This window comes from Marmota marmota, unplaced genomic scaffold, assembly GCF_001458135.2.
Source record: "Marmota marmota marmota unplaced genomic scaffold, marMar, whole genome shotgun sequence".
Lineage (NCBI taxonomy): Eukaryota > Metazoa > Chordata > Mammalia > Rodentia > Sciuridae > Marmota > Marmota marmota.
In genome coordinates this window covers 8,652,536-8,669,429 of record NW_026000130.1, presented here as the reverse complement: position 1 = coordinate 8,669,429, position 16,894 = coordinate 8,652,536, and the positions used below count along the sequence as shown (strand labels likewise).

Below are 16,894 nucleotides of genomic sequence, written 5' to 3'. Positions count from 1 at the left end.
CTTATTTTTATGCGGTGCTGAGGATTGAACCCAGTGACTTACCCATGTGAGGCAAGCACTCTACCACTGAGCTACTCTCCCAGCCCTCTGACTTCTTTAACATAAACTTAGTGTTTCCTGTGTGTCCAAGTACCTTAGAAATTAACTGCTATCATCCTGAGTGCAGCCTTTGCAGGGAGGACACAGTAACACTGTGACTTGGGTTTGGGGATAGACTGTGGCAGCCAGCCCAGAGCAGGGCCTGCTTACCATAGGCCTCACTGGCATTAGCACACTTTGAGTTTTATGTCCATATGTATTCTCCCAAGGCATTCAGTTTGACTTTGTTTTCTGGTTTTGTGATTTAGATAACAAGAACTAAGTCAGGATTCTCATTGATAAATTGGGTTTTCAAATTTAGATACAGGGAACAACAGGCCCATGCTGGACAGAAGCTGTGCCAGCTGGGCCTCACACTGTGGTCTCTGTGTGCACCATTCTTCTGTCTTCAGCTCTTCAGAGGTCTCTAAAGATGCCATATTTGGATGCATGGAGTAATTCAATACCCAGAGCTAGGCAGTGGCCAGACTAGAATTAAAGCCCATGGCCTTCCTACTCTGCCTACTTCCTTCCAGGCCCAGCTGCCCTGCGCCTCCACCCACCCCAGTACATGCCATTCCCCAATCACCTTGACCTTCACTACTTGGATGTGCTTGGTTGGGTTTTGATCCCCCCAGTGCCTGCCATGTTGTATTTTACAGGCATTCTAGGGTTGGTGAGTGGAAGGGGATCTTGACCAAAGCTGGTGCTATTCTCAAGGTAACCAGGTCCTGACCATAGTCTCTTGTTGGCATTTGAGGGGCCACATTGCAGAAGGGAGGATCCTAGTGTGAATTGTGGAGCCTTTGCAATCAGTGCTCAAGGAACAGGGGCCTCTGACCAAATACTAAGATAGCAAGGGAGCCAAGATTGGCGTCTGCTGATGGTGGAGTTAGATATTAAAAAAAGGCAGAAGTATCTGCTTTCTGCTTGGCCTGTCTTCTATTTTATGATCTGTAGATTAGAAACAAGAGCTAAAATACTTAAACCCCAGCAGGGACTGGGGTTGTGGTTCAGTGGTAGAGTGCTCACCAGGCACTGGGTTTGATCCTCAGCACCGCATAAAAATAAATAAATACCAATAATAGCAGATGGAATATATATACATACACACACACACACACACACATATATATATATATATATATATACATACATATATATGTGTATATATGTGTGTGTGTGTGTGTATGTATATATATGACTAAAACAGTGCTCAGAGCATTTTGATTTATTCTTCAGCCCTCAAACATGAAGAAGCTCTCTGGGCAGGCACTGTGGAAGGGACATGGGAATGAGAGGGTACTGGGCTGCCCTGAAGAAACCTGACACATGGAGTGCCTTCCTCCTTAGCTCTCTAGAGCCCATGCAACAGCCCTTCCTTTGCAGCTCATGGCAGTAATGACCTACCCATTTTCCTCTTTCAGCTTCCTGCTCTTGAGAGGCATTTTCTGGCTTGTCAGGATAGGCTTATTTCTGGCCTTTAGCCAGGTCAGTGCTCCTCCAGTTCTAAGTCACTAATAGTTGGTGCCCACACTGTCCACATCATCTCTGACAATACCCTGGCAGAATAGGGCATCCTCCAGTGTGTCTTCTGGCATTCAGTATACTTTGCCCACTGTTCATCAAACATGCTTCTTTGGCCCAGTCATGGTCATCCCACTACCTCAAAGCTATTGCAGTAAACTGTATTCTGGGTCTGGACTCTGACCACATGCCAGTTGTCTTTGCTTCAGTGGAAATGCACCTTGTCATCTGGAACTGGCCAATTTGCTCACTATGACTAAAGTGACTGGTGGTAGCCTGGAAGGGATGCTCTTACTAGCCTGGCTTAGCCTTCAGTGACTGGTGCTGTCTAGCACAGAGCCTATCTCTGTGACCATGTTCCCCCTCAAGCTCCTCTGTACCCCCTTTTCTTCTGTGTTCATATCTAGTGACCCGGCTACACTGCCACTGGCCATGGCCTTCTGCTCCCTCTTGGGAAGCCTCCAGGCTGTGTTGCTAGACTACAAATGTTTGCTATTTCTGCTCTACTTCCTTTGGACCTCCTATTAGTCCATGGCTCTGTGGCCCTCATCCCCTTCTAAGTACCTGTGTGGTTGATTTACCTCCCAGTCCATCTTGACACTGCTGTTGGAAAGTGGAAAGAGGAACTTGTAGGGCTTGGGGTCACGGGTGAGTTACAGAGGTGTGCTGTGTCACTTATCCTATTGAAAATGCTTCTTAAATCCTGTCAGGTGACATGTCCATTTCCAGTGTGAAGTGTCTGTGCCATGCTGGCATCAACTGTGCACACCAGGTCCTCACCAGCCCTCTTGCCTGTGTTGTGCCTTTGCTGTGCTTGCCTATAAATCTGATCCTGCGTTGCATGTGGGCTGGTTCTCATGTTACTGTTTTATATCATTCCTCTCACTTCTCTTGTGAACCTGTGGACTTTTCCACTCATGCTTCTGCTCCACCCCTGGATGCCTTGCAAGCAGGAACCTGTTGCTGCCTCACTTGGCAGCAACAGGTTTCTGCTGTGGGCTTTAGGAAACAGGAGAGGTAGGGACTCCAACCATACTTGTTGAATGAAGGATCTAATAGCGCAACGGGTCAACATTGTTTTATTTTTATTTACATTAAAACAGGTTTGTACATCTCTTAGCATGAAGCCTCCTTTCTGTGATTTCTTTTTTTAATATAATTTTATTTTTTTAATATGATGCTGAGGATCGAACACAGTGCCTCATACATGGCAGGCAAGCACAACCCCAGCCCAGCCCCTTTTCTGTGATGTTTTTTTTTTTTTTTAAAGAGAGAGAGAGATGGAGAGAGAGAGAGAGAGAGAGAGAGAGAATTTTTTTTTAATATTTATTTCTTTTTTAGTTATTGGCGGACACAACATCTTTGTTTGTATGTGGTGCTGAGGATCGAACCCGGGCCGCACACATGCCAGGCGAGTGCGCTACCGCTTGAGCCACATCCCCAGCCCCTCTGTGATTTTTTTTTTAATATTTATTTTTTACTTTTAGTTGGACACAATACCTTTACTTTATTTATTTATTTTTATGTGGTACTGAGGATTGAATCCAGGGACTCGCATGTACTAGGCCAGTGCTCTACCGCTGAGCCACAACCTTAGCCCCTCTTTCTGTGATTTCTTAGAGATCACAAGGGTGATGCTGCAGCCCCACATGCACATTCTTTAGTACCCTGTTTGGGTTTGGAGTGGTGAGGGTGTTTTCAAGCACCAGATGGACTGGACTGGTTTATTTATTCCATTCAAGTGAGGCCACAGAGCCCTGACAAGTCTTGTTTGTTTATTAACAAGTCCAGTGCTGGGAAAACAGGCAGGAAGAAGACCTACACTACAGGGAAGAAGGCAGACTGTGAACAGAACAGAGCATCCTGTCTCTTGGGAGATAGATGCCCAGCTCAAGCCTGCTATCGTGTTTCTTCCTTTCTAGCAATGCATTCCTGTTCTTTCTCTGTGTGTTTGTGTTATGCATGTGTGCATACATATGTGTGCAGGCATGGAGGAGGGTAGTGTATGCTGTCATTCAAGGGAAAACTGAGTTTAGCTCATGTGCATAATTCTTTATAACCAGGAGCAGCAGTGTGGTATAAAACTTTTAGTAATATTTTCTCTTGTTGTGCCTCTGTTAGTAAATGTGTTTTGAAGATGTTTTTCACATTCGTGTGATCTGTCTCCTTCTGTCCCCAGCTATAAGCTGTTGAATTTGGGGCGGGTCTCTTTGGTCATGTTAGGAGAACATGAATTGTTCCACATAGGGACCCTTTCCTTGGGAGGAACTGAGAGATGACTTCTGTGGGCCCCTTCACTCTACAGAGGAACATTCTGAAACTAAGGTTCCATTGTGCTCAGTGGCAGGTTTGGGTAGGCACCCAGGTCACTCAGAGGGCAGGAAGTAGAGACTGGCTGGCCACCCAATGGTCATGCTTGATTTTGTGTTGGTTGTGAGCAGTCTCTAAGGAACAGTTCCCCTTTCCCGTCAAGTCAGTGGCTTGCTTTTGCTTCATGGTGACCACCTTTCCTATTCCTTCTTTCTCATGGCCCTGTCCTCTTACTCCCTTGTTAAGCTTTCTGTCATTGCTCTGTTGAGGATCCCTCCCTACATGTCTTGATGGGACCTCAGTGAGGCTGCATTCTGGGAACAGCACCTGATCCTTCCAGGGGCAGCTACCATGAAGGGCCTAATGGCTAAGACTTGCTATTGTGTGTAAATGTCTCTTCTTTTGTGTTTCAGTGAGGATGCCATGAGGAAAGCTGGTGTGGCCCACAGTAAATCTAGCAAGGATATGGAGAGCCATGTATTCCTGAAGGCCAAGACCCGGGTAAGGTCTCCTTGGGTGGAGTCCCTTGTTAGAGAGGTTCAGAGAGTGGGATGTTGCAGATTCTGAGAACTCTACACTAGGGTCCTGGGGAGTGGGTTGTTTGATTGCACACTGATTAATCACAGACATAGTTGGCTTTGTGTGCAGCATTCTATGTCAATGGAATGAGGAGGATACTTCGTGGGCATCCCTTGCTTCACTGCTGGTATCTTCCAATCTGTGGCCAGCCCCTATGTATCCTACAGGGGGCTCCCTCAAAACCTATTGTTCCCATGGAATGGGAAATGCTGGGAGTAAGCACTGACTCTCTCCTAAGCCTCAGCTCAACAGGGATCTTCCCTGAGCCCCATAGGCTCTAATGCATGGATATAGAAGTGCACCTATTCCCTTTTGTGAAGTGAGGCAGGTAATATTGGTTAAGATCTGAGCCCTGGGACAGCATAGGTGGAGTTGGTAGAAGGATTTCTACGATGTGGCCTCTTATCTTGGGCTTCATATGATTGTCTTGCTTCCTCCATGGGCTCTCCCCAGAGCAGAGCCCTTCTATTAGAAATGAAACAAAATGGAAGAAATGAAATGAAATGAAACAGTGGTGTGTGTTTATGAGTACATAGTTGTTTAAGGAAGAGCCCCAAGAGCATGCATATTGAAGTGGGGCAGGGTGGCTTCTGTTGTGAACATGTGTAATAAGTATTTTGTTTTTCTTTTAAGAGCATTATTGAGATTGAATTCATATACTCTACAGTTCACCTGTTTAAGATGTACAGTTCAGTTGCCTAGGATATTCAGAATTATGTGAACTATCACTATAATCTAATTTTAGAATATTTTTCCAAAAGAAACTTGGTGACCATTAGCAGTCACACCTCATTTCCCCCTCAGTCATTAGCAACCACTTTTCTACTTTCTGTTGCTATGGATTTTCCCATTCTGAACTTTTCATATAAATGTAGTCATACAGGACTGGCATATAGTTAATTGTTAAAGCACTTGCCTAGCATGCCTGAGGTCCTAGGTTTGATCCTAAGCACTATTTAAAAAAAAAAAAAAAAAAGATTCCTGGGGATTTTTATTTATTTATTTATTTATTTTTGGTGTATGACTGAACCATGTTATAGCAGCAGGTACCTGATTTATTTTTATTGCTGAATAACATTCTGTCTGTGGATGGGTAGATCGTGTGTATGTACACACATACACACACCAACCTCCACTTATCAGTCGATGGACTTGGATTATTTACACTTTTGGCTATTATGAATAATGCTGCTGTAAATATTCCTGTAAAATATTTATAGGGTGTGTATGTGTGGTGCTGGAGGTAGAACTCAGGGCTCAGGGCCTTGAGCATACAAGGTAAGTGCTTCTCTACTGAGCTACATCCCTAGCCCATTATAAAAGTTTTTGTGTAGACAAAGTTTTCCTTTCCTTTGGATACATACCTAGGGGTGGAGTTGCTGGTTCATGGAAACTCCATGTATAACTTTTTGAGGAACTATCAGTCTGTTTTCTAAAGCAGCTGTACCAGTTGAACCCACCAGAAGCTTATTAGGTTTCGTTTGTCCCCAACACTTATTATTGTCCTTTTTATTGTAGTCATTGTTTTAGTCAGCTTTTTCACTGCTGTGACTAAAGGACCCAACCAGCATAGTTATTGAGGAGGAAGAGTTTATTTGAGGGTTCATAGTTTCAGAGGTCTTAATCCATAGAAGGCTGATTCCATTTCTCGGGGCTCAAGATGAGGCTGAACATCATGGCAGAGTGTGTGGCAGAGGAAAGCATCCCTGATCAGGAAATAGACTGACTCTATTCTCCAGATACAAATATATACACCAAAGCCACACCCCAATTCTCAACTCCTCCAGCCATACCCTACAACTTTATTTACCCCTCAGTAAATCACTAATTGGGTGAAACTCTTAACCACCCAGTCATTTCTTCTCTGAACCTTCTTGCATTGTCTCACATGTGAGCTTTTAGGGGACACCTCACTTCCAAACCATAACAGTTATCATAATGAATGTGAAATGGTATCCATTGTGCTTTTGATTTACATTTGCCTGGTGACTATGATATTCAGCATCTTTTTATATGCTGGTTGGCCATTTGTATATTTTCTTTGGAGAGATGTCTATTTGTATTCTTTGCCTATTTTGGGTGTGTGGGGGTTGTACTAGGAATTGAACCCAGGAGAGATTAACCACTGAGCCAAGTTGCCAGCATTTTTTTCTTTTTTTTTTTTTTGTGACAGTGTCTTGCTAAGTTAGCCAGAGAGTTTGACCTTGAACTTGAAATCCTTTTGCCTCAGCTTCTTGTATTGCTGGGATTATAGGCATGACCCTTCTCCTGTTTTTTAATTGAGTTGTTGGTCTTTTCATTTTAATTTTTAAAAATTTTTTTAAATTTTTTATTTTTATTTATATATTTGGGGGATGGGATATTTTACTGATTTTGTTAGTTTGTATTTTCTTACAATTAAAAGAACTTTGATGAGGCTTATTGAACTGACCGTCTCAGCTTTAAAAATATAGACATTGTTAAGCACTGTTTATTGTTTATTCATAACAAACAAACTCCAAAACTTAATAGCATAAAGCAGGAAGTTATTTCTCCTGATTCTGTGAGTCCGGAGTAGGAACAATTGGAATTGCCCAGCTGCACCTTTCTGGTTTTGCTCTGACATCTCATGTGGTTGCTTAGTGAGGGTAGCTGGGATTGTCTGGAAGGTCCATAAAGGCTTCACTCAGGTGACTGCATGTCACTTTTCCCAGTATGGCCTCCACTCTGGTATCTCTAGTGGCAGAGCTCAGACTTTATTATAGTACTGTGGCTGGCTTTCAAAAAGAAGAAGTGGGAGCTGCCAGCCTTCAGAGGTTTGAATACAGGAATTTTTTTTTAAGAGAGAGAGAGAATTTTTTTTAATATTTATTTTTTAGTTTTTGGTGGACACAACATCTTTATTTTATTTTTTTATGTGGTGCTGCGGATCGAACCCAGCGCCCTGCACATGACAGGCGCTTGCGCTCTACTGCTTGAGACACATCCCCAGCCCCAGGACATTTTTTTTTAGGGTGTGTGTGTGTGTGTGATGGGGATTTCACCCAGGGGCACTCTACCATTGAGCTATATCCCTAGCCCTTCCAGCCCTTTTACTTTTTATTTTGAAACAGGCTTACTAAGTTGCCAGGGTTGGCCTCAGACTTCAGTTCTTTTGCCTCAGCCTCTCTAATTTCTGAGATTATAGGTGTGCATCTGCATACAGGAAGTGTTAAGTCCAGTGAAGATTCCGGGTTGGGAAAATCACCTTTGCCTTTTGGCGTGACCAGTGGCCAGTGATTATTGCCTAGCTATAATGGAAACTACCTCAGAGACCTTCCTAGCAGCTGAGGAGTAAGCCTTCCATCCCAAAGGACGTGCTTAGAAACACAACAGCCCCTGACCATCCGCATTCACTCTGCCTTAGTCTTTCATTTACTGCATATCGAATTATTTATGCTGCCCCTTAATGATTCCAGTCCATTTGCTTTGTTTGAGTTGGCTTTAAATCCCTAATTTATAAAGGAGGCCCTGGCTAATTGAAAGAGAAGTGTTTATGAGAACAGTGTAGGAAAATTCCGGTGTCATTTTCACAGAGACAGACATACTTGGGCACTGCCATCTGTATTTGTCTTCAGGTCAAAATTGCAACTCAGGCACACTTTAACCTCCCCTGCTGCCTGAGACCCTGTTAGAACAGCTGTGAAAAAAATTAAAAAGTAGGACTCTGGAGCAGGGGAAAAGTTAGGGAATAATGATATCTCTGTGGACCCAAGAGGAGCTCTGAGGTAGTGAGTCACGGAGAAGGAGGATGACCTTCCCTTGGAATTCTGATAGGCTTACAGGTCCAAAGATGCCTCTCTAAGGGAACTGGAGAACTAATGAACACTTCAGGCTCTTTAGTGTATACTCCAGGGCAGAGAAAACCTTGAGTGTTTTTCTCTAGAAGAATTCACCAAATTTCCAGAGTCGACACATGCTTCCAGTGTTCATTCCCCAAGTTAAAGCCCTACCCATCCTGGCATTGGCTCACTCTAGGTTTCATAGCTAGATCTCCTCTTCAGAGTACAATGTGATGTCCCCGTGCAAGGCCATCTTCTGAGTTCTTCACGTATGTGAATCTCTCGAGCCCCACTTAGACCTATAAAGAGGGTACAGTATTATTTTTGCCAGTCAACATACAAGGAAATTCAGTCACATACATGCTAATTGCCCTGCTCAAAATATCATGTGGCTGGTTAGAGGAGAGCTGGGTTGTAATCCTAGGGGTCTGGTGTCAGAGTGGATGCTTTTAGCCATGTTTCTCATTGACTCCCACCCAGCAAAGCAAAAGACATTCAGACACCCACTTTAATCCTCGAAGACTTTAATTCTTATGGATGGGACTCCTCTATGTGAAGGAGCTGAGGGAAACAAAAATAGCCATGTCTGGGTGGTGGGCCATAGTTCATAATAACAACTCCATGCATTCCAGGCAGCCTTTTGATACTTTAGGAAGGTTTAGCAGTCAGGGATCCTGGCACCTGTCATCACCTAAAGGGGCAGTATGGAAAGATGCTTATTGGGTATATTCATTTTGTTTGTTTGTTTGTTTGTTTTCCTTTTAGTTATAGATGGGCACAGTGTCTTTATTTTTATTTATTTTCATGTGGTACTGAGGATCGAACCCAGTGCCTCACATGTGCTAGGCAATTTGCTCTACTGCTGAGCCACAACCCCAGCCCCTAGAACTGGGTGTATTTCTGTTTGCCTGATCTTTTTAAAATTAAACAGTTGTTCTTTGGTATCTGTGAGGGATTGGATCCAGGATTCCCTAAGGATTCCAAAATTCATAGATGCTCAAGTCCCTTGTATAAAATGGTATAATACTTGCATAAAAACTGCACACATTTCCGGTATCCTTTAAATCATCTCTTGATTACTATAATACCTAATCTAATGCAAATACTTATTGTACCGAATTGGCTAGGGAATAATAATGATAAATGGCTATGCGTGTTCAGTACAGAATACAATTTATTTTTATGTTTTTTTTTTGTTGTTTTTTTTTTTGTACTAGGGATTGAACCCAGGGATGCTTTATCCCTATGCTACATCCTCAGTCATTTTAATTTTTTATTTTGAGGCAAGATCTTGCTAAGTGACTGAGGCTGGCCTCAAACTTCTGATCCTCCCACCTCAATCTCCCGGATCACAAGTATTATAAGTGTACACCACCATGCCCCATGAGACTGTATCTATTTATTTGGAACTGGGTATTGAACCTAGGAGCCCTTTACCTCTGAGCTACATCTCCAGCTCTATTTTTTTTTTTTTTTTAATTTTGAGACAGGGTCTCACTAAGTTGCTGGAGGCCTTAGTAAGGGTGAGACACAAGGGGTGTATGTGTGGAAGGTATGTGTATGTGTTTGTGTATATGTATGTGTATATTCACATACATTATGAATTGACTAGTGCAGAAGTGAACCCTCACAAAAGAAGCAGAGAGCATTAAACTGGCAGGCCACTTGGGACTAATCAATCAAAGAGGAACAAGAGCTGAACTACCAACCAGCTGGAATAAATGAGCAAGAGCATAGATAATCAGGCCCATTCTTTGGGGGAGGGATTTACAAATATTCGTCTGATATTGATTGCCTACTTTCAGCCTTTCTAGGGACCTCAAAAGCCCAAGATCCAGCTTTTCATTGAATCTGAATATATCTTCTGCTATTCCTATTGCATCAAGGGAGTTTACCTGCCCAAGAGTTCAGGTGTTAGAAGTGCTGATACTTAGAACTGATAAAAGCATAAAGTATACATTAGAAGCTGTAAACACATGAAAAGATGAGCATTTTCTTTTCTTTTAAGATATTTTAATTTTAGATGGTCACAACACCTTTATTTTATTTATTTATTTTATGTGGTGCTAAGGATCTAACCCAGTGTCTCACATGTGCTAGGTAGGTGCTTTACCACTGAGCTATAATCCCAGCCCAAGATGAGCATTTTCTTAACTGTTGAGATCTCCTAGAAAGTCCTGGGATTGTGCTTGGTGCTGCTGGTTCATAAGGAGGCTCCAGTGTTCTTATCTCCATTAGCAGTGTTGCTTTGCTTTGATGAGTTTCATCTAAATGTGTAACTGTCAGGACTTCTGCACTGCCTTTAGTAAACATTTGTTCACAAGCCTAATTTTAAATTCTAATTGTTCAGTTTTCAGGAGCTGTATTATGAATGTATCCAGGCCCTAGAGAAACATTTTACAAACATCTAGAGAGCAACATTCTCCCTAATTTACCTGTGGGAAAAAACAAGTACAGGGCAAGTCAAAGGATGCATGATGCTTAGCTCGTTTGTTGGCTTGTGCGTACTTGGATTCTCTCTTGCTTTCTTTGTTGTTTGTTTTGTTTTGTTTTCTCCTTTGCAGTGCTAGGAATTGAGCTCAAGGCTGCTTTATCACTGAGCTACATCCCCATTCCTATCAGGAAACCATGTCATAAAAAAGTAAATAAATAAATGAATGCATACATACATAATTTGAACAAACAAATCTAGTTTCTCTTAATTTTAAAGTCCAAAAGTCTACAAATCAATATCACTGGTCAAAAATCACCATGTTGGTAGGTCTGTATTCCCTCTAAAGGCTCTCAGGGACAATTTTCCTTACATCTTCCAGCTTCTGGTAGCTGCTGGTGTCCCTTGGTATATGAATGTGTCATGGCAGGCTACAAGACTCAGCATCATATGGTAAAATGTCTCTCTGCTCTTTTTTTTTTTTTATTAGTTGCTCAAGACAATACAGTGATCTTGACATATCATACATTTGACTCAAAAGGGGTATGAATTCTCATTTTCCACATGTACAGATTGCAAGATCACATTGATTATACAGCCATGTATATACATACAGCAATACTAGTGTCAGTTGTATTCTGCTGCCCTCCCTATCCCCCCTCCCCTCCCATCACCTCTGTCTACCCAATCTACTGTGATACATTTCTCTCTCTCTTTTTTCCCTTCCCCCTCACACCATCATATATATATTTTGTGTAACGATGAGGGTCTCCTTCCATCTTCCATACAATTCCCCTCTTCCCTCCCATGCCCTCCCACCTCTCTTCCCTGTTTAGTGGTAATCTTCTTCTCATGCTCTTCCTCCCTACTCTGTTTTGAGTCACCCCCCTTATATAAGAGAAGACATTTGGCATTTGTTTTTTAGGGATTGGCTAACTTCACTTAGCATAATCTGCTCAAATGCCACCCATTTCCCTGCAAATGCCATGATCTTGTTATTTTTTAGTGCTGAGTAATATTCCATTGTGTATAAATGCCACATTTTTTACCTTAACATCACCTTCTTCTCTGAGAGTGAAATTTCTTTCTGCCGCCGCCTCATGAGGATACATATGGTTGCAGTTAAGGGCCACTCCCCTTTCTCAGGATCCTTAAGCACATCTGCAAAAACCCTTTCTCCAAATAAGGAAACACTTACAGGGTTCCAGGGGATCAGACCTGGTATATTGGGGCCAATTATTTAGCCCGCTAAAGATGGAAAGTTGACTAGTGATTGCCTACTGATGGGGTTGTGGCTCAGCTGTAGAGCACTTGCGTAGCATGTGGGTTCGATCTTCGGCACCACTTAAAAATAAATAAATAAAATAAAGGTATTGTGTCCAACTACAACTAAAATATATATATATACATAAAATATATATATNATGGACCCAAGATGACCTTTTCTGATATTTCTGGGTGACTTGATGCTTCAGTGAGGCACAGTTGTTGGGGGTTTAGAGGGGTGGCAGCATGACTCCTAGTAAAGTTCTCCATTATCCAATAATTCTATTGTTTAATTAAGGATTACAAAATGATAACTGTCTTTAATTCTGGCTCTTCCATATTTATTACATGGAAGTTGTTTTTTTTTTTTTTGGTCAAGAAGCATTATCTATCATCAGGGAGGAATTTTTTTTTTTTTTTAATATTACTTGTTCTAGACCACCAGGAATGCTGTTATTATTCCTTCCAGGGCAAAGAGTGCCCTCAGTGGGCCACAGATGGGTTCTCTTCTTTAAGCAACGTTTTAACTTCAGGGATGTGTATTTGGTGTATTTCAGTTCTTTGTAGTAGTTTGCATTGATGTTTTCATGGTCCTGTCCTCCTTTGATGGTAGCTCCCATGCCCCCTGCACTCTTAGGGCTCCTTACATAACCCTTTTAGTCTTTTCTAGCTTGCTGGTATTTAGGCCCTGGGATTGCCTGTTCCTCTAAGGATCCCTGAGTCCTTTTTTGAGGGTAAAATGGCATTTAGTGCATGCAATTGTGGACTCAGCTCTGCTCATTGCTTTTGGGCCTTTTTGTGAATAGAACTAAGAAATACATGTTTTTGAAATAACAGAAATGCCCCATAAGTTAGGTGTGGTGGTGCATACCTGTAATCCCAGCAATTCGGGAGGCTGAAGCAGGAAGATTGCAAATTTGTGGCTAGCCTCAGCAACTTCATGAGGCCCTGTTTCAAAATTAAAAGAAAGACCAAAAAAAAAAAAAAAAAAAGCCAGGTATTATTGAAGTGATGTTTCCAATTCAGATTTCTTTTGCAGGATTTTTACTTTGGTTTTAAACCATGTCTTTTCTGTTACTATGAACATCTTGTTTTTCAATATCATTAGCATAATTGCTTGCTTTACTCTCAAGGGGTTTCAGAATAAATGGTAACAAATTGTGGACTAAAAGTTTGAGATTATTTTGCAGCTTTGTCCTTTAAAAATGTATCCTTGTAGCATGTTTAAGTTTTTTGTTTCCTGTTTAAAAAAAAAAAACAAAAAAAAAAAAACTACTTAAAGGAATTCTTTTCCCTGTATGTTTCTACCACTGACTTGATAGTTAACTCATTTGTTTTGGTTGGTTTTTGAATTTGGAGGGAATTGTGCTGCTTTTTTTTTTTTTTCCTTTTTGTGGGGGGTACCAACAATTGAACTCAGGGGTACATGACCACTCAGCCACATCCCCAGAACTTTTTTATATTCTTTTTAGAGACAGAGTCTCACTGAGTTGTTTAGGGTCTAAGTTGCTGAGGCTGGCTTTGAACTTGGGATCCTCCTGTCTCAGCCTCCTGAGCTGCTGGGATTATAGGTATGTGCCACCACTCTGTTTTATCTTTTCCGTGGTGAAAGATTTACATGTTTTCATGGCAAAGACCAGTAGGTTTGGAAAAGGCTCATTTCCAGCCCAGTTACTCTTTCTTGTTTACCCATGATTTTGGTTTATTCTTCCAGTATTTCTTTTGACAGACTTAAGTGTTTTGGATTTCCCAGGTCTTACACAAAAGGCAGCACTTAGTAACAGAGTACATAGTTGATGGTATTTTATACGGACTGTGCAAACTTCTCCCACTCTCTCTGAGGCTCACTCCATGGCATATTTTTGAGCCTCTGTGCAAGCAAGACTTGCACACGTCAAGCATGTGTTCTGAGTCTTAAGCTTGTATACGTGTGTTTTTGGTGTGCCAGGGATCAAACCTGGGGCCTCATACATGTTAAGCACATGCTGTACCACTAGGCTACCCTTTTTTAGTTGTTGACAGACCTTTATTTTATTCATTTATTTATATGCGGTGCTGAGAATCAAACCCAGTGCCTCACAGATTTGAGACTAGCGCTCTACCAATCCCAGCCCTCAAGCTTTTTTTTAATGCTTTCATTTTCTCATCTGTGATCTGGACATATCAGCAGCACTAGATAGTTGGGGTAATTAAAAGCATCGATATATGTATAGTCTTTAGAGGAGTGTTGTCAGGGGTGAGTGAGTTGAGTGTTGGCTGCTCTTGTTATGGAGTTATTTTTTTAATATTTTGTGGGAGGTTGTAAATGGATATAGTACCTTCCTTTCATTTATTTATTTTTATATGGTGCTGAGGATCAAACCCAGTGCCTCACATATGCCAGGCAAGCACTCTTCCACTGAGCCACAACCCCAGCCTCTATGGTATTATTGTTTATGGTCTTGTAATAACAGACTTGGGTGTAGCCTGGACACTTTAAATTTTGATAATGAGCAGAGGAGTTGGAGGGAAGATGAGGTAGTAGTTATCTGCCCTTGCCCTTTTTTCTGGGACCATTATGGCAAATTGGGTGCTTTGGAGCAAGGGAGTACCATTATCTCTCTGTCTGGACAGGGACTGGAAATTCTCACCCGTAGGGAGGTAAGTAAGGTACCATCATTCACAGCAGAAAATAAGCAGCTGGGGGCGTAAAAGATAGCCCAGCCCTGGGGGATCAGCAGTGCAATGTCAGATACTGGAACTGACCCATAGACTTAGCCCCACATATTCTTGGGTAACTTGCTTTTGGGAGAACATTAAAAATGTGTTTCATCTATTAGAAAGTTTCTTGACCATCAGGGTGACTTACTGACCCTTTTTCACACAAGGCATCTGTTCTCCTCTACCCAGCCTCAAATTTGCAGAGCTGGACTAGACCTTGATGGCTTCCTAGCTCTGGGCCAGGAGTGGCAGGTGGAAGTAGGCACTGTAGCATGGTAACATCTACTCATCTGACTACTGGCAGTGGGTGTAACTAGGTTCTGCTTCTGTGCAGAAGGCATTGGGGACATGCTCTTGAGCATCATTTATCATGTCTTAAGTCTACGTAAACCTGTTTTTCTTTCATGATAATAGAGAAAACTCAACAGATTCTTTCAAGGTATTGCAGACCTACAAGGTAGTCTAGTCCCCTAATGAGAGGTCAAATATGGACTGGCTGACTTCCAAGTTCTCTCCCCCTAGACCTGACTGCCTCATTTCCATTCCCGGGTTTCCTTTGGCTCCCACACTTCTGTTGCTTCCACTTCCCAGGTCTTTCAGGTACGTGGCATTGGTAGGCAACTGAGTATGTATGGGGGTCCCTTCTACCCCTGGCATGTTGTCTTTCCTACTAGAAATTGTTGGGGCCATTAGAAGTTAGAGTACTGACAGAACCCCCTCAGGTTCCCTGTGTTCCAGCAGTGCTTCCTTGTACCTTTTTCTCCTCAGCAGTTCCTCCCAGCTTCTTTCCATTGGGCCTTTTCTCCTTCCTGTTGTCCTGTTCTAATTACCCTAGCTGAAAAATAGCAGTAGGGTGGAGTGTGGAAATAGGTGAAGAGTGATAATGATGTAAATACAGTATCTTTAGGTTTTAACCCACACCCAATTCATGTTTATTTTCTTGTCCCTTTTCTCTGCTATCTTCTGTCTAGTGGACCCTCAGTACCACAGTGACTTAGGAGGATGATTGTGCAGCAGCATAGGAATAAGGGCTTCCCCCTTCTGGGCTGCCTTGCTAGAAGGATGGGTATTTCCATGGAGAAGAAGTATGCTTCTCTGAAATAAGATTTTAACTCAGACATCCTTCTTGGTAGTGATTTCCCCAGAACACCCTTGAGTGCCCACAGGACAGTTAGTGGAAGACAGGCCCTTCTGGGCAGTTCCAGAAATGTGGCAGCTTAGACAGGGCCTGGGCAGTCAGTGGCTTTTACCTGACACCTTTGAGTAGCATTTTGCTCCCTCCCTTGCCTGTGTAGCTAGCAGTGAAACATGGATTCCCAACAGGCACAGCCAGGGGTGCCCCAAGCAGATTTGCGTGCACATACCACGTCAGCAAGGGAAAGGCAGCAACAGGCTGGTCATTAAAAACAAAAGCTCTTCCATACCAGTATTGTAAAGACCTCTGTGGCCTGTACACGTCTGCTTCTGATAGGCCTTGACCTTAGGCCACCTTCTTGCCCTCTCTGGACCTGATTTTGCCCTCTGTGACAAGAAGGGACTTGAGGTGACTCCCAGCTCTCTCAGCTGAATGATTTTTTCCATTTGTTTGGAGGAGCTGCCTTTTGAAGGCTCTCTGTACCTTTCTTTCTTTGTTTCTTTGTGCCTTTTATCAGCAGCAGAGCAGAGCACTGACAGCTCTCCTCTGAGAGATGGATTCCAGAGGAGGCTGAGCTGGGCTGAATGACTGCAGCCATTTCAGTTGGCCCCAGAGGCCAGCAGCCTTGAAGGAAGAACCTCTGGTTGGCCAGGGTTGAGGGGGTGGGATGGGGGAGTCACATGGCTATGCTTCTCCATTTGGATTTAAACTGCTTCCTGTTTTTACTTTTAGGACGAATACCTTTCCCTCGTGGCCAGGCTCATTATCCATTTTCGAGATATTCGTAAGTAAGATTTCACATTTCTGGTTTGTTGTGATCACTGTGAGAGGCAAATTCTATTGCTATCTGTTGGCAGCTCTCTGGGTGGATCTGGGTGTCTGAGTTGGAACATCTGTGTCAACTTGTCTGCTTCTGGGAAATTCCTCACTGCATAGCATTTGATTCCAAATTCTCCATCCTCCCAGAGCCTGAGTCTCAAAAATGCTGATTCTGACATGGAAATGTTGGCCTCAAAGTGGTGTATACTGGACTGTTGTTTTCACTTGTGTACTTGATCTCTGTTTTTA

The 16,894-nt window shown here is 42.6% G+C and overlaps 1 protein-coding gene across 11 annotated transcripts in view; it reads left to right on the top strand.

The window, feature by feature from the left end:
- Med15 (mediator complex subunit 15) overlaps window positions 1-16,894 on the top strand; it is a 90,672-nt gene that overhangs the window by 37,426 nt on the left and 36,352 nt on the right. For 9 of the 11 annotated variants that reach the window (XM_048785105.1, XM_048785107.1, XM_015500381.2 and 6 more), the window contains 2 exons: window positions 4,329-4,416; window positions 16,559-16,610. In XM_048785105.1, the coding sequence (XP_048641062.1) occupies window positions 4,329-4,416; window positions 16,559-16,610 (140 nt within the window). Of the gene's footprint in view, window positions 1-3,720; window positions 3,732-4,328; window positions 4,417-16,558; window positions 16,611-16,894 lie in introns of those variants that run through there. The other 2 variants (XM_048785104.1, XM_048785109.1) reach the window with 2 other exon arrangements.